The 23,037-nt window shown below is 50.0% G+C and overlaps 4 protein-coding genes across 4 annotated transcripts; 1 reads left to right on the top strand and 3 right to left on the bottom strand.

Moving 5' to 3' along the window:
* Nucleotides 1-507: 507 nt before the first annotated feature.
* Nucleotides 508-2,497, bottom strand: P174DRAFT_428992 (putative dihydroxyacetone kinase (DakA); the record flags this gene model as incomplete). The annotated part of the gene is made up of 4 exons (XM_024825545.1): nt 508-1,154; nt 1,200-1,828; nt 1,878-2,385; nt 2,491-2,497. 4 exons carry the CDS (start codon nt 2,495-2,497, stop codon nt 508-510), a joined length of 1,791 nt encoding a protein of 596 aa, XP_024686158.1.
* Nucleotides 2,498-4,276: 1,779 nt separating this feature from the next.
* On the bottom strand, nt 4,277-7,466 carry P174DRAFT_439327 (cullin family protein). The gene is made up of 5 exons (XM_024826767.1): nt 6,538-7,466; nt 5,396-6,476; nt 4,917-5,339; nt 4,495-4,855; nt 4,277-4,443 (listed from the first exon to the last, which is right to left on the bottom strand). The coding sequence occupies exons 1-5, from the start codon at nt 7,291-7,293 to the stop codon at nt 4,374-4,376; spliced, it is 2,691 nt and encodes an 896-aa protein (XP_024686157.1). The 5' UTR covers nt 7,294-7,466; the 3' UTR covers nt 4,277-4,373.
* Nucleotides 7,467-7,935: 469 nt separating this feature from the next.
* P174DRAFT_502117 (nuclear pore complex Nup192/Nup205 family protein) lies at nt 7,936-13,252 on the bottom strand (the record flags this gene model as incomplete). The annotated part of the gene is made up of 6 exons (XM_024831071.1): nt 13,002-13,252; nt 9,015-12,908; nt 8,566-8,988; nt 8,354-8,509; nt 8,035-8,306; nt 7,936-8,004 (listed from the first exon to the last, which is right to left on the bottom strand). Exons 1-6 carry the CDS (start codon nt 13,183-13,185, stop codon nt 7,936-7,938), a joined length of 4,998 nt encoding a protein of 1,665 aa, XP_024686156.1. The 5' UTR covers nt 13,186-13,252.
* Nucleotides 13,253-13,557: 305 nt separating this feature from the next.
* Nucleotides 13,558-22,869, top strand: atmA (DNA-binding protein kinase TEL1; the record flags this gene model as incomplete). The annotated part of the gene is made up of 8 exons (XM_024822098.1): nt 13,558-13,639; nt 13,689-13,731; nt 13,800-15,134; nt 15,406-15,530; nt 15,586-20,041; nt 20,092-20,482; nt 20,534-21,595; nt 21,655-22,869. 8 exons carry the CDS (start codon nt 13,558-13,560, stop codon nt 22,867-22,869), a joined length of 8,709 nt encoding a protein of 2,902 aa, XP_024686155.1.
* Between the last annotated feature and the right edge of the window lie 168 nt (nt 22,870-23,037).

Below are 23,037 nucleotides of genomic sequence, written 5' to 3'. Positions count from 1 at the left end.
TTCGAATACTTTGAACTAGAGACTGCAAGTTTAGTGGTTGGTGATATAAGGTCACGTATGCTTCTAGGGCTTAGGGCTTGGCGCCATCTGTTCCAGTTCCACCAGCTCATCCACAAAGCTTAGCTTGCAAGGCCAAATATATTTAGTAAAACAATAAAGACAAAAAGAAATATACAAGTATTGGTGGTGGTACTGTCAATCAACCCCATTTCTGGTACGCTATCGAGCATTCGCACTAGAAGGAGGACGTCCCGGACGGGGCAATCTGAGTCTGTGAATAACTCGAGGAACGTCCATGGTATGATGCTCTATTCCAGCCGGTAAGGCAAAAGCATACATATGAGACTACTTGGATTCCCTGACTAAAATTGAGTCTCCGACTTCCTCACATATCATTGAAGCGGATGGTAACTAAGGATAGAAGCATATCGTCATCAACATCATAAATTATATTAGGAAGATATCCAAAGGGTTATACTACTTGATACAGGAACAGAGATGAACCCCTCAAAGCGCCTCAGCAAGCCCGGTCAGGAACTCGCTCAGTCCATATGCACCAGGGTCAGGAACCTTGCCGACCCATTCCTCCTCGCCACCGACGTAAACACTCCGCCCGAGGCTCGCCTTCATGCTCTTGGTGGCTTCAGTCCCATTCTGCGCGGCCTTTGCAGCCGCATGTACGTCCTTCCTTTCGACCAGCGTGTTGCAGAAGGGAACTAGTGCGTCGATCATGGTGCGGTCACCCGGCTGCGCGGGGGTGTACTTTCCCAGTGCAGTGATGGAGTACTTGAGAGCGCTGGCCCAGACCTCGACCGTTGCGGGGGTTGGGTTGCCCTGGTCTTGGGCGCGGAGGCCGTGGGCGAGCGCGTTCAGGAAGATGGAGTAGATGGCGCCTGATGTGCCGTCCATGGTGTTTTCCACGACGGTGACGATGCGGTTGACGGCGGTGACGGCGTCGTCGGTCAGGTTGGACGATGGGTCTTCGAGGAGGGCGAGGACGGCTTCTGCGCCGCGCTTCAGGCCCACGCCGCAGTCACCGTCGCCGACGATGGTGTCGTACCGGGTGACCAACGCCTCGGCAGCAATGACTCGCTTGAGTGCGGATCCGAGGGCTTTCTTGAGAATGGCTGGATCCACTGTAACACTATCAGCGCCTGCAGAGAGGGGTTAACCAATGCCATAAGCATGAGGAGACTCACGCTTGAGGTTGCTGGGTTGGTCCTCGGCAAGCTTCGTACTCTTAACCTCCACAGGAGCATCGGACTGGTGTGCCTCCCATGTCGATGTGCGGATGGGAGCAGACCAGCCCACTGCTTCGGCAGGTGCGTCGAGGAGCTCGAGCATGGACTTGCCAGGACCCAGTCCTGTATCCGCGAGCTTCAGTAGTGAAACACTGAAGCCCAGTCCGTTGAGACTGGTCAGGAAAGTTCCTTGAATGATGCGCACAGGCTTGATGTTGAAATCTTTTGTGAGCTGGCCGTATACTTCGTCGGTGATACCCGACAGCTCCAGGGTACTGACGCCACCAAGGTTGTTGATGAGCAGCACGAACTCGTCGCCTGGCTGATGAGTCAGGAAAGCGCGGTCTGGGTCGTTGTGATCCAGGATCTGCAAGAGCATAGTCTTGATCACTTCTGGAAGCGAAAACTTCATCCGGTGGGACCCAGGTTCGTTGTGAATGCCCATTCCGACCTCAACTTCCCCATCAGGGATGCTATCCTCTGGGACTCCTCTACCTGGGATATGGACGTGCTCCAGAGAGGAGCCCACGGACGCAAGATTAGCGTTTGCTAATTGAGCGACGCGGTACACATCTTCGAGCGATGCACTGAGCGATGTTAGCTGTGACCCGGAATCAGTGCTGCTTCTCAACTCACCCAGCCTCGGCCAAGGCTCCGACAATCTTCAAGATGAGGATGCCACCACCGATACCGCGACGACCAACTTTTCCGCCCTTCGTCTTGCCAACGCCCGCGTCATCATTAATGGCAAAGAACTCGGTCTTGATCCCTGCAGCCCGCGATTTCTCGGCAGCCATGCCGAAGTTGAGAACGTCGCCGGTGTAGTTCATAGGTATGATCAACACGCCCTTTTCATTGTTGACGCAGTTCATGGCGGCATGGCGAATCTGTTCGGCAGACGGAGAGGCGAAGATGCTGCCGGCTACAGAAGCGTCCATGAGTCCGTGGCCGACATAGCCCGCGAACGCAGGTTCGTGGCCCGAACCTCCACCAGAAATGATGGCCACCTTGGGCTTTCTGGATGCATCTGGGCGACGGAAAATGACCTTGTGTTTCGAATCAAATGCGAGCGATGGATTTGTGAGTGTCAGGGAATGGAGAGCCGTCTGGACCAGGTGATTCGGGTCGTCGAAGAAATGTTTGGCTGTGAAGCAAATCGGTTAGCGCCATACAAGGACCTCTACTTCATGTGATTTGCTGAATGTGATGAAATCAAAACTGGACACATGGAGAAAAAGTGAGAACGTACTCTGCATGATGTAAACTGTGGAGAGAGACAATCCCTAAATCCGGAGTTGCGCCGTGATAGAGTGGAGAAAGTCGGGGAATATACAGATCGTCGACTCAAACAGAGGCGAGAATGTCGCTGGAACTACAGAGAGACAACCCCTCGTCACTTTAAATAATCTGCCGGCAACCGTCTCGCGCGGGATGAGTTCCAATCAGACAAATTCTGGGCGTTATTTCCCCTCAATGCGCAGCCCGCGGGATGACTGGAAGCGACTGCGCCAGGAATTGATTGCGACGGGGATCTTCAAAGTCGACGGTGCGACTTGGGGAATCGGTTTGCAGTCCGTGAGAGGCGGGGAAAATGTGGAGTATCCTGTGACCAGGTTTCGACCTGTCATCTGTCAGTTCAATTCTCTCTTCGATACATATCTAGGCTAGACATCTTGATGAAGTCACTCGCGCTGAATTGAACGGTTGAAATCACAATGGTAGGGGTGGTGGTCTTTGAAGATGGACTCACTGGAATATATTGGAGCTCTTTAGATATACAATGTGTATCTCCAACGCCAATGTATATGGGTGCTGTATACAGATGTAGCAGTCCAAGAGACCAAGATCATAATTGAGAGAGGAATCATTCGAGAGGGGGAGAGCAGTATATATAACTCCATCATATCCATACTTGGAGTACCGATCCTCTTCTCTTTTTCCCCCATTTTTTTTGTTCACATGGACAATTATGCTCCATAGTACTAGGGGTACTGTAAGGTACCACGGTTAGCCTTCCTCCATAGTCCCATACTCTGGGTCACTATCAATGTAAGAAGCGCATGGAAAGCTGTCCAGCGCACCCCATTGATCGTGGGGTTTGCAGTCTGGACCGGAGACAGCGGGGAGCTCTTCGGCTTACCCACTAGGGTAATCCCGTCAGCCGTCCAGCAATAGTAACATCAGCCTATCTAACATTCTTATTTATTATTATTGCATGACTGCCTCTCAGTTAGTTAAACTAAGCTACGTAGCTATCTCACTACGATGTCATAGTTGTAACCATTGGCCAGAGAACTCCATTCATCTATCAAGGCAGGTCTGAGCTTGACATCAAACCAGTCATACTGCCAAAGAAGAACAATATGATAACATTGTTGCAATGACTATCTGATCTTTATGCGTTCAGAATTAAGATCATGTGGCATTAAGCCTATTCTCCTTGCATAAGTCCTCAGAAGAGAAGGTGAGCCGGGCAACTTGACCGAACAGCGTATGCGTTTTGATACACCCAATACAGATACCTATATAAAAAGCTCATGGTCATGAGACCCGAAGAAAAATGGGTTCATCGAGAGAGGTACGTACTACAATAGTAGCTCCCCGCTGTCAGATCCCTTGAATCCACAATTGCAACTACCATTACCGCATTGGCCATTCCTGACTATCTAGAACACAGGATGAACTCAAGCACGTGAACTTGCAGAGGATTATTCTAAGTATATCGATAGATACTGGAGCCGTGGCTCTCCGTTCATTTCTCGGTCGAGTACCACTACCACCTTAGTCTACAATGTGCACTCCTTACCTTTCAATGTAATGGAGCTACTGTATTCCCGCCAACTGGCTACTCTACTATGATTCCAGCCGCCTCGGAAGCCCCCGAGGGCCCGATGCTCAGAGCTGCTGTGGGGTCGGAGCTACTCCGGGGGTGTTCCAGACTTCCAGACTTTCCCAGTCCCAGGCCCTCGGCATCTGCGGTTCTATACTAGGCTTTGGCGGTTTGACCAAAAGGTAGAGAAGGATCATATCAGGTCATAATGAATGTCATTGATGTAAGTTCATAATGAGAGAATAAATGCTGACAAAAAAAAAAAAGGTAGCAGCTTCTCTAACGGCACTATGCAATTGCTCTTATGCGACATATTTGTACATATTGGGACTGGTCTCCGTGTCTCGCTCCATGTAATCCTTCTCAATCAGTCTAGCCAACAGTCAGTATCCGTCCTAGGAAAAGTATGGAAAGACCACTCACTTTTCGATATTGTTCTTAATCTCCGCCACGTCCAACACTCCTCGGCTCCGAGTCGCCTTGATCACCTCAGCGACCAGTTCGGCGTGCGAGATCTGCTTGCGGCTCTTCATGATCCGAACGATGGCCGCCTGCGTCTCAAGATGTCGGTCGGCCGCTACCCGTTCGTGTGTCTTCTTGTTCTCCTCCTTCGTCTCCTTCAGTTGAATCTGATTGATCTTGATCCGGAACTTGGAGTCGGTAAAGCCTGCATTGAACGAGAATTCATCGGTAGGATTGACGTCCCGTCCCTTCGGCTTCTTAGTGAGGACCCGATACTTGGCACATGCCAGCGACTGGAGTGTGCGTTGGAGCTCCTGGTCGGCTGCGTCAAAGCAGTCAGTACGGATACAACTGATAACAAGGCTAGTAGCAGAAACACTCACAAAGTTTCGCCCCTTCCTGAATCTGAGCATAGCTCAGACTTCCGCCCTCAGGAACGTCGTTGAAAAGCAGGAGTACAATCGCTTGAAACGAGCTGACCACCAGCTCCTTCTGTCCGCGCGAAAAGTTGGCCCGCAGTTGGCAGTGCGCCAACTGGTGCTTCCAGTTAAGTTTCCGCCCGTTGTACTTGTTGTAGTAAAACGTCTCAAAGTCATCGATCGCTTCTGCAACGATCGGTGGAATCCGCACCTGCACATCAGGGTACGATGGCCATGCAGAGGCTGAGAGCACGCTGACATTCAGATCGATCGGCAGCGGTTTCCTCCGTTCGCGCTGAATGGAAGCATATGCAGCCATCTCGTCTCGCGCTACATCCATATCCTTGAACATGGACTCGAGATTGTGTGTAAATGTAGAACCACATTCTGTTCAATAGGGTTAGCTTGCAATCTACGCAAAGATGGTGCATATCGGAACCAACCGGTCTTGAGCCTTGCCAGCATGCTCTTCTCCGCATCATCACTTGCGCTTCGGCCCATCAATAACCGACGAGCCAGGTCGTTCTTGTAGAATGCCTCAAACACTGCTTTGCCGTTGACAAATCGAAACAGGTCCAGCACTTGATCCAGTTGTCGGTTGATCTCAGCGTCCTCATCGGCCAACGGCACGTCCGCCATATTGCGCCCAGGAGCCAGCTTCCATCCACCTTTCAGCAGCCTGTCTACGTACTTGGCAATCATCTCGCCGGTCTTGACATTGTCTGTTCCACCGGTAGATTCAGATTTCCGGCTCTTGTTCATAAAGGTTGCAAAAGCTTCGCGCAGTGCATGACCGAGCTCCTCATTGCGGTGGAACGAATTGACCCATGTATCGTCCAGCTCTGCCTTGAAATCTAGCAGACGAGCGACCATTTCCGCCTCCTTCTCATCGTCAAAGACAATCTGCGAGCCCTCTTCCACAATATAATTCTTGAAAGCTGGCTTCAATTTCGTCCCAAGCTGCCTCCGCTCTAAAAGAGTGTAGAGCTTCTCCAGAGCAGCCTTGTTGCCAGTTCGAAGCAAGCCAAGAACGTCCTTCTCGTTAAGTAGCACGGACTCTTGATCTGCTACCAAGACACGATCGAGAAGTTCAGACAGCTTCTGCTTGGTGCTCCTGTTCAACGAGAATAGCTCGCACCGTTTGACTTCTCTCGCTATTAAATTATGGCCGTTCTCCACAAATGCGGCAAGATATCCAGAGGACTCTCGCTGAGCCCACGATGAGAAGAATCGCTTCGACTCGGAAAGAAGGAGAGGCTCAAAGCTTGTTGTGTAGACATCAAGTCCGTGGAAGAGTTCAATGGCATTTCGGAGCAAAGAAGAATCTGCCATCATGGCATGATCCTCGTTGCGGTCTGCGTCAACTAGGTCACAAGCCCCTTGTAGAATCTTCGGTTGTAATACAGGGTCGGAGAATATGTGATTCCGAAACTGAATCAAGCCCATTTCACGGATGACTGGAAACTCCTTGGAATGAAGGAGGAAAGATTGATCGAGGTAGTAGAAGATCCACCGAATGGTGACCTGTAAGATTTCATCAATGATCTGAAAGAAAGAACCCAAACCGCGACGCATATCAACTTACCAGTTTAGATTTCCAAGTGCTCCATGCGTCAATCACAGCACGCAGTGTATCCACATTACTCCCATCAGCTGCCTTCGCCAGCAACTCGTCCCGAAGACCCCCAGACACGTGCGCTCGGCATCGGTCCTGCAGCCGTTGGGTCAAAACCACGGCTCTTCCCTGGCGACACACATTCTCTGCCCCCTTGTAGAGCTCCTCCAGTGACACCTCGGGCTTGCCGCCGCTAAACACGGCGCTCAGCGCTGCATCAAGCTGTGCCCAGACCTTATCAAAGTATGAATCCTGATTCAACCGCGAACCCGTCCGGAGGTTCTTAACCACAAGCCTCTTTGCGCCAGTATGAGGGGTGAAATTACTCTGACGCGACGATGTATTCGAGAAATGGGGCTTGACTGTCGTGCTGGCCGGGGAGTTCTGCGCAAACGCTCCACCTGCTCTATGTTCCGAATTCGAAAAATTGTACATCTCGTCCGGCGGATGAAGCTCCTGTGACGCAACTGGGGTTCGCGAGTACGATGATGGTGATGATAGCCGAGGACGCTTGTTCGATGGAGGGGACTGCTGCGGATAACCCTTGCCGTGGGTATGGTTCCTGGATAAGAGCTCGGAGATGGTCGCCTGCTGTTGCTGCTGCGGATGCTGTTGCGAGTTCTGAGACCGAAATGCCGCCTCCTCTTGATCAGAAAGCTTCCTCTTGCCGATCGACTTGCGCTTACCGCTCCTCTGCTCGGGGGCGCCTCTCGAGTTCTGCTGCATCGACCCGGTTCGGTCCGAATGATCAATGTCGAGAGAAGGGAGCGCTCAGCGTTGGCGAGATTCAGAAAGTCCTTGAAATGCACAGGTCATGGCAATTCATTTGCTTTCTCGTTGAGTCTGAAAGAGGTGACGTAGCGGGGTTGAACGATGGACGAGGAGATGGTGAGCACTGGGCAGCAAGGATGCAATGGGCACTCCGGAGCAAGGAAGTCGGAGATAAGATAATACGCCCGTGCGCGCTGCTCCTCTACAGTAGGATGATGACATACCCGGGCAGCAGCACTATCTATGTAAATAAACTCCATTCAACCGATTAATTGATGCAGGCAAATTCCATTCCTGTCAGCATTGTCATAGATATGATTCCCGTTACTGAAAACAAGCTTAACCTTTCAGCCTTTCTGTCTACCCTACGGCCGAAGTACAAATCTAAAACACGACTTCGGACATCAATTGTCTTCGTTTTATACCAGATATCATCTCTCCAATATGTCTAAGCAGACGCAACCTTCACGTCAGATCTTCATTGCTTCCAATGCTTTTAGTCTAGTGAAATAAACGCGCATCGCATATGTATCATGTCTTATAAGAAAATGTCGAGTTCAGCTATTTGACTACGCGAGCCGTATTTCTGAGTCAAGTCTAGGTGAATAATGTCGGGCGAGTTTGCTCCTTCACTTCGTCGTCCTCGTACTGGGTGTCTATTAGCATCTGCAGTATTGTGGCGGGTTGAGTACATACCTCTAGGAAGTTGGTGGCGCTGATGAGCGTCATGTAGCACTTGGCCAAATCACTCAGCGCCCCGTGATGATCAGCAGTACCTACTCCCCCGACCTTAGCAAATCGCTTGAAGATGCCGACCATGCTCTGTCTGTTTTCTGCCAGGAAAGCTCGCGTTTGCTCCATGATTTGCTCATTATGAAGACCCCGAGAGAAAACAGCTGAAATAATAACTCGGAGTACCGAGCCAAGAAGATCATAATATTTTCGAAGAGCATCAGGGTTGTCAATATCTGACGTCGTTAGAGAGGTTCTGGTCTAGAAGCCGACATGTACTTACCAATGCCCAGATCCGGATCAGCGGCAAATAGCCGTGACTCGCGAACCGCCTGAAAGAGGCCAGTTTTCAGAACTTGAGTAGCGCCATTCTTGGTTTGGCAGAGCCGTTGAAGTAAAGATAGCAGCGACTCGTAATATGACAACAATGCTGGCGTATCTACTATGATATCAGTGTGTTTCACAATTACACGAATTTCTACCTCCATGACTTACCGTTCGCTTGAGTGTTCCTCAGTTCGACAGGTAGCGCTCTGATGGAGTCCAAGAAAAGACTCAGATAGTTCGATTGAGAGATCAACTCCGCCAGGGTTGAATCTGTTTCTCGATCCAGAGAGGCGAGCAGATTGAGGAAGAGGAGAGCCGACACCCGGCATGTTTCTTGCCCGGCGTATGCGTCGTCACAGGTGGTCTCAATCAGGTTCGAGCCCGCTGTCTTTATCACTTGCTGACTGTGGTGCCTCAGATTCTGATTCACTGTATCGGCGGAGACGATTCGACTGATGTACTGGGAACCAATGTTGTAAAACGTCTCTCGCAACTGAACATTTCCACTTGCCAGGAAGATGCCTCTAATGCAGATCTGGAACAGCTGGTGCAGTTTTTCGTCTATGATATCCCCACTTCGCCGCGCACCGTCTGTACTAGTGGATGTAGACTCTAACCCCCGATAAGAGTCTCGGCGAGTCGTGCAAGCTCGATTGCCTCCGGTAGGTCCTCCTCGATGGCTGCTTCAAGTTTAGGGAGGACCAACTGGATTGAATGCAAGATAAACGTTGGTTTTCTGCCACCCTCAATCTCTGAACAAGCCAGCATCGTTGTGATGAGCTCTGTCCATGATCGAAGCGCCAGGTAACGGTTGAACGCAATTTGCCTTGCCTGGTTCGTCGCGCGAATGAATAACGTCAGGCCTTCAGCTTCGGCCGAGAATTGCTCTTCATCCTGAGGCCGCAATTGTCCACTCGACAGCAACTCTTCCTTTCTGACTTGAATGAGCTCTGCAACCTCCGCTAGATTGTACAGAACAAGCGACTCGTCTGCTTGCGATTTCGCACACACATCAAAGCCAATTCCATCAAGGAAGACTAACCTGGGCGCTGGAATTCTGTGGCTGAGATCCAGGTCAGCAAAATCAAAGAGATCAAAGACGGTGGGATTGAGGATTGTCTCCCCGGTCTCTGTGGTTGAGTTCCCAAGCAACGTCGAAAGGACCTCTGTCTGAAGTGTCTGCGAGCCAAGCTTGGCGGCCGAGCGAATTTCGGTCGCCGCATAGGCATACAAGTAACTTCTAAAAAGTAAGAACTCAGCAAGAGCTGATGTGGACTCAGAGATCCAGAATTCTTCGTCCATGACAGATAAACCATCAAAAGGAGTGTCTGGTCCGATTATAGGCTGGCTGGCAAACATGCTTAGTAGAAAGCGGCTGGAACGCATCTCAAGCAGAGTGAACGCGGACGCGATCTTTGATGACCATAGATGTTTGAGAACTTCAAAGGCCATACGCCGTAGATGTACCATCCAAGGAAGAATGTTCCCTTCCATCGCATCGGGGTAGCTTTGCAAGAACCCAATGATAGCATGTAACAAGGACATTCGGTTCGAGAACAGACCGTTCGGAGAAATATCCAGCATGGTTCCCACACTACTGAACCCGAGGAGAAGATGACCAATGGTCGGCCGATCTGTGATCATGCTGAGACAGCTATTTAGCAGTGCCAAAAGACTTTCCCGAATAATATAGCCTGGGGACCGTGCACCAAGTTCCAACTCCCTCAATTCAGGTTGCATCTGAGACACCAGCGGTCGCGAAACACTGTCAACGTCCACTTCTGTGCTCAGAACTTCAACTATTTTGTTTGAGGATTGCCACTTCGATATTTCTGGTGATGACAACTTGTTCAACTTCCTGGAGCTTGACAATTTCTCCAAAAGTGCCATTGAGGTCACGGTAAGTTGCTCGTGACCTGCGCCGCAATAAAGGCTCAGAGCAGGTATGATCGATAAATTGTTGAGGACGCTGTCCTCGAAGGATGAAAGCGACGAATTAGCGACGTTAATTCTGCTTCCACCCGCCTGAGACTTGATGGACGGGCGGACGATATGGAAGTAGGTCGACTGCAGATCCAACATCAGGTCCATGACTTCGAGGCTCTTGACCAGGCACTGAACAATTATGGAGTCAGACGCGGCGTTAGCAACCTCGGAGGCGTCTTGTTGACTTGTTGCGAAGATTGCTTTGATAACATCTTCATTAAATAGCCACTCAGCCACACGCGCAAACGGGTGAAGGCGGATATAGGTAGTCAAAGATGATGTTTTCAGACTAGAATCGGAGCTGATTGCGGGTTGGCTGAGGACAGTGACGATATTCTCGTTGAACGATCTCAGGCATGTGATGACGAAGTTCAAGCAGTTGTAGGTCAAAAGGCGAGTCTGGCGCTCGCCCAGATCCGGAACTTTCCTCGAAAGGGCCTGACCCATGACAAAATCGATGTACGGCTCGATACCTGGCATGCGGTAGGAGGATCCTAGAGATTCGGGGAAGGGCAGGGACAGATGGTACTCTGCCGAGTCGGAGGTAGGGGAAACGAGCGAGTAAATTAAGACGACAAAGGCATTGGCCTGATCAAAACTCTCGCCGATCTTCTGGAAAGCCTGCTGCTCGTGCCATACCAATGGATTTGAGACTATGGGTACTTTACCAAGGCCGGGGCCACTCATGGCGCCCCCGGAAATCCATTGGTCAAGAGAGAGCCACATCTCGTTGCCATTGTGGGACGTTCTATCCGTCATTAAAGCTGCAAGGGTGGTGAAAACAGTGGCCCTCAGATGGGCGGGTATGGGGCCGCTGCACAAGGTCAACAATGTGCTAACAATGCTGAAAGACGGGTGGTGAAGCATCCACTCCCTTATGGAGCCACTCTGCTTGCATAAATGACCCATTAATCGCAGATAGCACGTCAGCATGACAGGGCTTTCTGGCTCGCTCATGTCGGCTGGTTCAGACTTTCGAGCCCTCAGGACTGCTTGGGAAGCACTAGGCTTCTCAGTAACTCTCGTCGCGTACAATTGGAGTTCAGCAAACATCTGGGACCAATTCATGGAAGTGGATCGCTTGAACTTGGACGACAAAAATTTGTCCTCCTCGGTTAGAAACCGATGTGCAGCAGTGGCATTCTCCTCTCCACCAGAAATAGAACACAGCAACTCGCAAAAGGCGCTCACTCTCGGAACGGTTTGTCTCTTAGAAGCCCACTGAAGGAAGCCATACAAATTGCCGTCCGGGTCTGCCCAAAATTCCTGAGCTGCATCTGGTCGGCTTTCGAAGGCGAAGGCTATGATCATGAGGAAAGACTCGAGGTGAGTGCGAGCTTCGACCAGGCCGCGATGGAGGCTGGAGGACAAGCCGTCCCTCAGGGCGGTAATCTGATCCAAGCGTTGCATATCCTCCTCGGATTTCAGCTTTCGAACTGCATCTGGCATGTTGGCAATGCAAGACTCCACAAAGACCTCCAGATTCTCCATCAGTAGAGTCTTTAGAAATCCAGCACAGGGCTCGGATTCCAATTTTGCGAATGCGCTCTCTTTCAACAATAGCGCTACTAATTCGCGGCGAGCTGGATCACCACATTCTTCGTTGTTCACACCTGAGCAGATAGCAAGCAAGAAATCGAGTCCTCCGTCGTCCAGTGCCGTCATAAACATTTGAGTGCGCTCCTCTGCTTCTTTTTCGAAATCGACCCCTTGGACAGGAGAGGTCGGCCCATCAATATCCCAGCCACTGTACACTGCAAGCCAAAGCGCGATGACAGCTGCGTGAAAAATCGGAATCCTCCAAGATTGGCCATCTTTGGTAGAAGTGACCGCTGTGTGCAGGCTCCTAGCTTCTTTGTATGAATTTGACCGTTCTGGTGACCCGTGTTGAACAAATGACGATATCATAGCAGGGATGTAGTGAAGCAGCAGCCCATCAAATCTTTCAAGCTTCCTCAAGCGATTCAGGAGCACTCGCAGGTCTTCGGGACTGGTATAAGGCCCTTTGAAGAAATAGCATAGAATTGCGCCTAACGACTCGTGTTGTTGCTGCAGGCTGCTGCGTTGGTATTCAATGGCTTCCATGACATCACGATCCTCCACTTGGCCGACAATCGATGCCTTTTGAATCTGCTCCCCAAGGAGCAGCAGCCATCCCTCGATATCCTCCATAGACTTCATGCACTTCCGCGCAAAAAGCGATGCGTTCCGTAGGGGTCCAGTTTTAATCTCCACGACGAACGCCACCATGTCTTGCATGAGAGCTTGCGTCGCTTCCCGCTCAACCTCAAACGATTCTTGAAGAATCAGGCGTAAGCATTCAAGAAGGAAGTGGCGCCGCTCATGAAAGCGCATAATTGCCGCGATCAGCGGAGGTCTATCCAGGATTTGAGCTTCTTCCTGCGCAGCAAAGAATAGAACAGCGGCCTCCAGTTCATCAATGTTGAGAGCATCCGCGAGTTGTAGTGCGCCTTGTTGAAAGTCTTGGTTGATTGAATATTCGACATCGTCAACGGTAATCTTCCCTGTAGCGCAATTGAGTAGAGTCAGCCTTGCCCCTTCAACATCCGAGTTCAGATTTAATTGGCCCTGCAAGGAGCCATCCTCAATTTACAGACCTGAGAGAACAGCCTGCCGACTTGTGTTGTTCTTTGAGGGTTTGTCTAAAAGTTTCTTGAAATCCTCAATGTGAGCTTCCAACTCAACACGAAGTCGTTCAATGTTGACAAACGACGAGTCTGAAAGAGCAGAAAGATCCTGGTACAGGCCCCGAAGGCCAGCCAGGGTATCTCCGTCTTCCATCTCAAAGTCTGTGTGTGTGAATGGGCGAGGTGGATGAAGGAGGAAGCTATAGTGAGGCTTCTGTTTGTCTGGGCGGAGGACGCGGCCAAAATTACGACCTAGAAAAGGCGGAGCTCACTTTTGCGCTCAGACTAAAATAACAAGCCACACCAGAGCTAGACTAGATCTACAACAGTCAGACCCCCAAAACGATAATAATCGATGATTTTTGGTCCTCGCTGACACTGACGTCGGTCCACATCGGTCGTCAGAATCTCTCATCAAAAAAATCATGATCAAGAGGAATTGATCAAGAGGAATTGACTCCGGCAGATGGTTTAACACCACGCTCTAGATGCTGATCGTGTGCGAAATACGGATAGCCGCGCCATCATGATGGCGCAGGTCACTCTTGACAAGGCCATTGCGCTTCTGTCCTCCGAGAGACTGAAAGAACGATCTGACAGCCTGGCAGGTTTGTCTACAGCTGAGCTGTTTCATGGTACCTTTGCTGATCCTACCAGATTTGAAACATATTCTCCAGCAGAATAAACGGAGCTCAAAGTTGTATGTATGATTCCCAGTCTATTTATGGAATGCGTGTTATACAGATTAACAGGTGCTTATCTCATCAGAACCTCGCTCAACGATAAAGCTTGCCATAAGATCTTCGAGTCCCTTTTCCGATTCATCTCCCTCGAAAGATCCTTGTATAACAAAGCGAGTTCCAAGGGAGCATCCGCCTCGCGGTTGTCCGCTTGTGCATCCGTCATTCGAACAGCTATCGATGTCTTTCTGCGTAACCTGAGAACAAAGTCGATCCGGGCTATAGTCGACCACATAACAGAGATCCTACAAGTTCCTGGAGAGGGTCTGTGGGAGCATCTCGGTGCGGATTATCTGAAATGCCTCACCAAACTGTTACACTACCCTCCTCACCTCGAGCATTTGGCCGCCAATGAATGGGACAAGGTTCTGAACCTCTGTCTAAGAAGTATCGGTGCTCCAGGAGATGGGGATAGCCAATCGAGCGACCACAATGGTCATCCGTCAACTTTGGATGACTTTCTGGGTGCAAGCTCACGCTCAACACCATCAAGAAGAACCTCGAGTCTGGCTTTACGGGAGAAGCAGAATGGCGACAAGAGAACTGTCGCGGAAGCAATAGTATGTATCCAGCTACTTACAGCGACTCCGAGTGCCCCCGTGCAATCAGCCGCTGAGAAGGTCCTTCGCGGGCTTGGGACTTTCTTGAAGCTTTCGCCGATCGCTGGAAATGAACATCAGGCCGCGTTCAATAGCATAAATACAGTTGTCATGAGAGTTATTTTTGACCAGTCTGATCTCGTTCGCATGTTCCTCTTGGATCTAATTCCAGTAATTCGACATCTGTGGTCTACCAAGCTTATGGGCCTGAAAGATGAACTTCTCGTCACTATTATGCTCTGCATGATCATCTTGACCGATGCAACTCGCAGGGAACCAACAGAGTCGCTAGCTCTTTCAATCGAGAACTTATTGGACACACTGTACTCGGAATATACGAAACGTTCCGAGAAGGACATTCTGCAGATTGACGAGTTAATTTTCGGTCGAGCGAGCTCCACGCAAATCATTGATCTCGCGCTGCAACCTCGACTTGAAGTGCCCAGGTCCGAGCACAACTTGACCGTTGTATGGGTCATGGCAAAATTGATGCGATTGTCAGAGGAATCGACCGCGCATTTATCGCATCCAGTAGGCGAAATACCAAGCAAGAAGCAACGACTGAAGTCGGCGTCGGACGAAGTTTTTCGAGACTCTGTTATGTCATCGGGCAACAGGAGGGTATGTGCCCTGCAGTTGATCCCCACACTCCTCCAGAGCCACCTCAGTATGGAGTCGAAAGCGTCACTACTTCAGCGCTTGATCCCCTGCATACTCGATGACAACGGCGTCATAGCTTCGTGGACAATGGTTGCCATCTCAAGGTGAGCCTGTACAGGACCAGTTATTGATCGCATAGCTAAAGATTTGTCACCGCAGCATCGCCAGCAGCGCTGATGCAGGCTCTCCGTCTCTGAAGAAGTATTGGCAACAGGCGTGGGATCTTACGTCTCGCGCCTCTATCTCGCAGCACACCTCCAGAGCCGCCTGCCATCTTATGAGTACCATTCTAAAATTCGACCTTCTGGATTATTCCGTAGTCGCAGGTACGACGAGTTCAATGCTTACAACTATGAGTTTGAATGCGCCATCTAGCATCTCAGATTCATCCTTGGAGTTGTGGGCGATCATAACAAGGTTGGGCGCACAGACGAACCCAGGCTCGGTCTCGAACGCCTCGAAACAGATCTGCTCATGGCTACGAGAAGCTTGGGCGATTGGTGTGTCTTCGCCGTGTGTTTTTACGCAGATTCTTGATCTCTAACATTGTGTCAGGCACAGTAACCGATCGAATGCTAACAGCGCAGGTCGCTGCTTTTGCACGTCCTCTAGACCTTCTCAATCTATTTCTTGCTTGTACCAATAGACAATTCGAGGTGTCCACCGCACAATTTCGAGGACCGTCTGGGCTTGTTGCCAAAGGCTGGGACTTTTACCAAAGTAACCGAGAGCTTCTCGACTACCTCTTCCATGTGGATGGGATGTTGGGTTCCGCAAGCATGCATGGCAGAGATGATTGCATATCTCTCCAAGTCGCGACTCGGAAGGACCCTAATGATGATATAGTACTCGATTTGTTGCAAGCGAAATCCGAAATCTTCTTGCAAGCATGGCGATTGTTGTCTGACAGTAAATCGCACCACGTGACTGTCGATGTCGTTCAGATACTGGCTTCATTCTGCATAGTCGCTATATTGTACACGGAATGCATACTTGAACAATCGCATACCCAGATAAAGGACCTGCGGGGCAATATCGAGCAACTCTGGGACAGCCTTTGTTCATTTATGGCGTCTCGTGAGCTTGCGTTTGTGCAATGTTGTCTGGAGCTTCTTTGTCCCTTCCTGGCCCAAGGAAATAGGGTTGGCTTCGAGAGATCGGTTGTTAGTAGCAGCCTGTACAGACTTGTTTCTCCCTTGCGTCAAATCCTGGAAAATCATCGACAAGACCAGAAGCGGTTGCTATCTTCTGATGAGGAAGAGCCAATGGATTTGGACGACCCGCTACTGCAGTCCAACGACCTACTGGCGGAGAACATGTGTATCATTAACTTGAACCGAGAATCTGTCCCTTTGTTTCATGATTCTGCCACTTTCCAGCGCTTAATGACTATCCGGCTCTCAATCTTCCAGATAGCATATGCCTCTGTCGTCAAGCCCGAACAGCTACCCAGTAGTGCTCTGGTTGAGTACTTGACGGATTTGGACGAAGCTGATGTACTGTCTGCAAGAGACTTCCTGCCCGATGTTTATCGGGCATGTGCAGGATATGAACGCACTTCCCTATTAGATTTATTGGAGGACATGGGCGAGAAATGTCTGCAAACCTACCAACTGGAACGCTGCGAAAACTCTCAGATTCTGTGCATTCACATGATGAAGAGTTTCGTCAAATCATGGACCACAGGAGGTGGAGATCATCTCAGTGACTCGGCTTCAGATATCTACAATTGGTTTACCGATATCTTACTGGCAAAGGGCAGGGCTTCCTCTCGGGTATTAATCGCCTTTTCCAGACTTCTGGAAGAAATATACAGCACTAACCCTGGGTACACAAGCGGTGAATCCAAGCCCTCTCCCAGAACAACTCTTTTCATGATCCTTCAGGAAAGCGATAACCTGACGAAGTACAACGTGGGCAATCTCGTTCCCGAATTGTTTAGACACTTCCCACTAAAAGACCATGATGCGATCTTTGATGATATTTTGGATAGCCTTCCCCGCGATCCTGACTGGACGGAAGGTATTGCGCTCCGTTTGTCCATATTGGCAAGATTGGCTTCACAGTGGCATACTTTACTTCGGAGGAGCATCTACCATATGTTCGAGACGCCGGCCCAGCTTCCTCATTCTCGATGGCACGCTGAAAGATGCATACAACATGTTTCAAGTGTCCTTGGACTCGAAGACGCACGACAGTTATTCCGCCTTTTCTCCTCTCAGATTCTCTACACTTGGACTGAAAATGAATCAGTTATGTCAATGCCCTTCAGCATATTTGGTTATCCCACCCTCGAGGATATGTTGAGCGATGTTCAAGATGAGATTGTAGGCCAAATCATGATGCGAGCCAACGAGCACGAGGCAAAGGAGCTCTCAATCCGTCTGGAAACTCCTTTCATAGAGCTCCTGGCGACATCTTTCTATAGGGCAGAGGCGTATAGCATAGCGCGAGACATCACCACTCCTCCCGGACAGAGCTCTCAACCGAAAGGGGTTGAGAATCGTTTGAAGAAGATCTTAGGCGCTGACCGTTTCGTGGATCTGGTTGAGAAGCAATTTCCGCAGGTAATTGCAACGTTCTTTGGGGCCCTAGATCAGTGTGAGCAGATCGAGAGGGCCTTCTCCAAGCGAGCCAATTTTCAAGAAGCTTTCAGTATCTTGAAATCAATCACTGCTAAGAGTTCCTCAAAGGAAGTACTTCCCCCCAATCAGCAACCTTCATTCAGAGCGCGTTATCTTCTAGATGAACTGGAATTCCTCTGTAAGAGAAGCGGTTATGAACTCGAAACCATCTGGACTCCGACGCTGGCATCTTATGTCTGCCGGACACTCCTCGAATCAATTCATCCCGCGCTTGGCTCTCTTCATGCCTGCTCCGTCATTCGCAAGATTAGGATTTTGATCTGTATTACAGGCCCTGTCATGCTGAGAGATTATCCCTTCGAAATGCTCCTACACGCTCTTCGACCGTTCCTCACAGATATACATTGCTCCGAGGACGCTCTGGGCTTGTTCTGGTATCTCCTGGACGCTGGGAGGTCTTACTTGACTGAAAATCCTAGTTTCATGGCTGGCATCGCAGTGTCCACCCTGCTCTCTTTTCGAAAGTTCTTGACCTCTACAACAGCCACAATGCAGGAAAGCCAATCTGTTGCAGTTCTGACAATCGTTCAGAGCTTTCTTCAATGGTTGGAAGACTTCTTGAAGTCTTACGAGTCACCTCATCTAAGCGCAGAGGCCCAGGCCTTCTTTCAGCGTCTGATGGAGTCTTCGCGCAGGATCTCTGCCCCAGGCAAAGATTCGGACGGCACCGAAGAGTGTAATTTGCTTCTTGAAGTGATAAAGGACCGCAATTCTAAGACGAGTTTGCTGAGTCAGTCAATATCTGATCACATCCTGTCCTTGCTTTGTGCAAGCTTCAAGAGCCCTCCCAACTACCATCAGGACCTTGTCGAAAGAGGGCAGGACGCTACTGCAAATACTGTTGCTTTATATCAAACTCTCCAAGACTTCAGCCCTACAAAAGAGTACCGGCTGTGGGCTGCCCGGGTAATTGGCCGCAATTTCGCCGCTACTGGTACGATCAGTGATGATCTGTTGAAAGAACAACAATCGACCCTATTTGAACCTCGAATAGCTAAGTTAAACCTGGACATGTTCTGCCAGTCAAAAGCCAGGATATTACAGGTACTTTGCAGTATGTTGCAGAATAGCAGTCCTCTGGAAGTTGGGCTTGTTGAACGGACCTTGCAGCTCATTGTCAGCAACCTTGCCGGCTCCCCGGGATTTGAAAATTATGGAGAGATCATACCTTCTTCCCTACTGAAGGCACTGGTTTGGAGTCCATATCAGTGTCCGTCAATACCCTTGCCGGCTTCTCAGGCTAAGAAACACGATAACATTGTTGGATGGAACCCTGGTATCTCCTCTGCTCACTGGGCTCGCAGCATTGGGCTTTTCTTGACAAAAGCGGCTCCCAAAGATCCCGTTATTGGGCCACTGGAAAGCATTCTTCGCGTCATACCTTCATTGGCAGTCCAAGTTCTGCCATACATTCTGCATGACGTTTTGCTCACGGAGCTTGACGGCGAGGCCAATGTTAGGCAAACCATTTCTGACGTCTTCAGGCAAGGTCTACACAAAGCTGATGATCTTTCCATCCCTCATGTCCGTCTCATCATCAACTGCCTTCTGTATCTTCGGAATCAACCGCGTCCACAAGAAGCGACGATAGTAGAACGTGATGAGTGGCTTGAAATCGATTTTGCCGCGGCATCCAAGGCTGCAAACACATGCCGCTTACCCAAGACAGCTCTGCTGTTTCTCGAGATACAGGCCTCGCGGGTCGTGTCAGGGTCTCGCCGCTCCTCTCTTGTGAAATATGAACCACCTCCTGATCTCCTTCATGACATCTTCAGAAACGTAGATGATCCGGATCTTTTTTACGGCGTCCAGCAAAGCTCGTCACTAGAGTCCGTCATGGAGACCTTGGAACATGAGAGCTCCGGGTTCAAGAATCTCCTTTTCCAGAGTGCCCAGTATGATAGCGAGATCCAGATATCCGGAGACGCCGAGGCACATGGTCTATTAAAAGCACTCAACTCAACTAACCTGCAGGGAATTGCAAACTCATTGACCTCGACTCTTAAAGGCTCAAAAGGCTCGCTCTCGTTTGATAGCATGATGCAGGCTGCGATAGATCTGCGACAATGGGATCTACCAGTTTCACCATTGAATACCTCTCCGTCCGCTGCACTCTTTAGAACTTTTCAAAGCCTGAACACTTCGAGATCTCTGGTTGATGTTTTGAACTCCGTCAATGAAAGCATTCTGGCCATATTGGGCTCGCTAGGAAGCACGAGTCGCTCAGCTATGTCCTTCCGGGCAGCGATGAGAGACTTGGGAATTGTGACCGAGATAAGCGACGTCTTGTACGCGAAGACTCTCGAAGACATAAGTGACGAATGGCGGAAGATCGCGGAAAGAAACTCTTGGTTGAAAACAACAGGGTAAATGCGAGGCCATCTGAATTCCGCTGAAAAAATGCTAATTCTTGTAGTGTCCATCAGGTTGGGGAGATTCTAAAATGCCACGAGGCTTTGTTCTCCTCTATAAAGACAAGGGACCATCTCAAATCCGCCGTAGGACTAAGTGACCTAGATGCACAGCTACTGGAAGTCAAGGTCATTCGCCAGTCACTTGCCATCACGAGAAGTCATGGTATACCACAGGCCTCGTTGAAGTCTGCAGTGCGCTTGTCTAAGCTTGCAAACGTGTGTGTGGTGCAGGGAATCAATGTCGAAGGAGCAACAAAATTTGATCTGGCCAACGTCCTATGGGACCAAGGGGAGATGGCAGCGTCGATTCGAATGCTGCAACAGCTTGATAATCAAGGTGATCTACACAAGCAGGCAATCCCAATCAGCCGCCCGGAGCTTCTTGTGACCCTCGTGAGTAGAAATGCCTTTGCTTATTCCGTTGTCGTTTCTAATCATTTCCAGGGCCATCATGTGGCAGAAGCACGCTTGGAGAAGCCAGAAGCTATCATTCAGGGGTACCTTGGCCCTGCAGTTAAGGAACTTAAGAACCGTTCGGAAGCCGAAGAGGCCGGTAGAGTATATCACGGCTTCGCCATCTTCTGTGATCAGCAACTACAGAATCCCGACGGGCTGGAGGACTTTAGACGGGTCGAGCAACTACGTAACCGCAAGGAAAAGGAAGTACTGGGTCTTGAAGAGATGATGAAGAACGCAGAGGGCAAAGAAAGGGAGGCTCTGAGGCACTACCGAACCAAGACAAAGCAGTGGTTTGACCTGGACGATCGAGAATATCAACGTCTGCGACGAAGTCGAGAGGCTTTCTTGCAACAATGCCTCGAAAACTATTTACTTTGTCTCAAGGAAAGTGACATTTATAACAACGACGCACTCCGTTTCTGTGCCTTGTGGCTTGATAAATCCGACAGTGAGATTGCAAACAAAGCTGTCTCCAAATATCTCAACCAGGTCCCGAGTCGGAAATTCGCGCCACTGATGAATCAACTTACTTCTCGCCTCCAAGACACCTCTGACGAGTTTCAGAATATGCTCTTTGCATTGATTTTCCGCATTTGCGTCGAGCATCCCTTCCATGGCATGTACCAAATATTCGCCAGCAGCAAGTCCAAGGGTGGAAAGGACCCGTCAGCTTTGTCTCGTAATCGAGCGGCAAGCAGGCTGGTAGATTACCTGAAAAATGACAAACGGATTGGACCGACATGGGTTGCAGTGCACAACGCGAATATCAGCTACGTGCGTTTCGCGGTCGATCGACTGGACGAGAAGGTCAAGAGTGGTGCGAAGGTGCCATTGAAGAAACTCCTGACGGGCCAACGACTAGAACAAGACGCTTCGACACAAAAGCTGCCGCCACCTACGATGAAAATTGCCATTCGTGTTGATTGCGACTACAGTGATGTTCCTAAGCTTGTTCGATATCATCCTGAATTCACGGTTGCATCTGGGGTGAGCGCACCGAAAATTGTCACCGCCGTAGCAACAGATGGTCACAAGTATAAGCAACTAGTAAGGCTTGCATTCCGTCGTCTTACATTGAATCGCGAAGCTGACGGTCATTATCACAGTTCAAAGGAGGTAACGATGACCTACGGCAGGACGCTATCATGGAACAAGTATTCGAGCAAGTGAGCAGTCTTCTCAAGGACCATCAGGCGACGCAGCAGCGGAAGCTGGGGATCCGTACATACAAGGTCCTACCGCTGACGTCGAATGCGGGAATCATTGAGTTTGTGCCGCATACCATCCCCCTGCATGACTACTTGATGCCGGCGCATCAGCGATACTACCCCAAGGACATGAAGCCAAATGTGTGCCGAAAGCATATCAGCGACGTACAGACGCGCTCTTTTGAGCAACGAGTCAAGACATTCCGCCAGATTACGGAACATTTCCATCCGGTCATGCGGTACTTCTTCATGGAGAAGTTCAACAGTCCGGACGATTGGTTCAGCAAGAGGCTCTCATATACTCGGAGCACTGCGGCGATTTCCATTCTGGGGCATGTGCTTGGGCTTGGCGATCGGCATGGGCATAATATCTTGCTAGATGAGAGAACGGGAGAGGTCGTTCATATCGATTTGGGAGTGGCTTTCGAGCAAGGCCGAGTCCTGCCAGTCCCTGAGGTGGTTCCTTTCCGACTGACGCGCGACCTGGTTGACGGTATGGGCATCACGAAGACAGAGGGTGTCTTCCGGCGATGCTGCGAGTTCACTCTCGAAGCACTTCGGCAGGAATCGTACAGCATCATGACGATCCTGGATGTGCTTCGGTATGATCCTCTGTACAGCTGGACTCTCTCTCCGCTGCGGATGAAGAGGATGCAAGATGCTCAAGAAGCCGGTGATGGTCCCCCCATGATATCAGGTGCTGCGGAAGATCAACGATCAGCGAATGAACCTAGCGAAGCGGATCGCGCTCTGACAGTTGTGGCAAAGAAACTGAGCAAGACTCTCAGTGTCACAGCGACTGTCAATGAACTGATTCAGCAGGCAACTGATGAAAGGAACCTTGCTGTTCTCTATTGCGGTATGTCATTGGAATTTCTCTCAACGATGATGTCGAAGGCTAACGTTATTTCCAGGCTGGGCCGCATATGCATAGACACACAAAAATGTGCAGCAAAGCGAATTCTTAAGTCCAAATTCTTTCTGCTTCGTCGTCGACACCCCTCCCTCTTCTTGTTTGAAGCCTCTTTGTATGAAATCCGTTCCATAGCCGTGCTTGATGGATTTGCAGTAAATAAGTACAACGCTTTCCAGGGTGCAAGACTGTGTACATAGTCAAAATAAGAACATCACCCCAGATCGCAAGCTTAGAACTTTTGCCGATGTCTATAGTTCTGGACCCTGAATGTAACTGGCCATGTGATGCCGCATTGAGCCACACTTTTGCGAGACCAAAGTGGCCACTTCTTCCCACTTCCGCCAGTCAGAAACTTTTAATAATTG

This window comes from Aspergillus novofumigatus (assembly GCF_002847465.1).
Source record: "Aspergillus novofumigatus IBT 16806 chromosome Unknown P174scaffold_2, whole genome shotgun sequence".
Taxonomy (NCBI): Eukaryota; Fungi; Ascomycota; class Eurotiomycetes; order Eurotiales; family Aspergillaceae; genus Aspergillus; species Aspergillus novofumigatus.
This window is presented reverse-complemented; position numbering and strand designations above follow the sequence as displayed.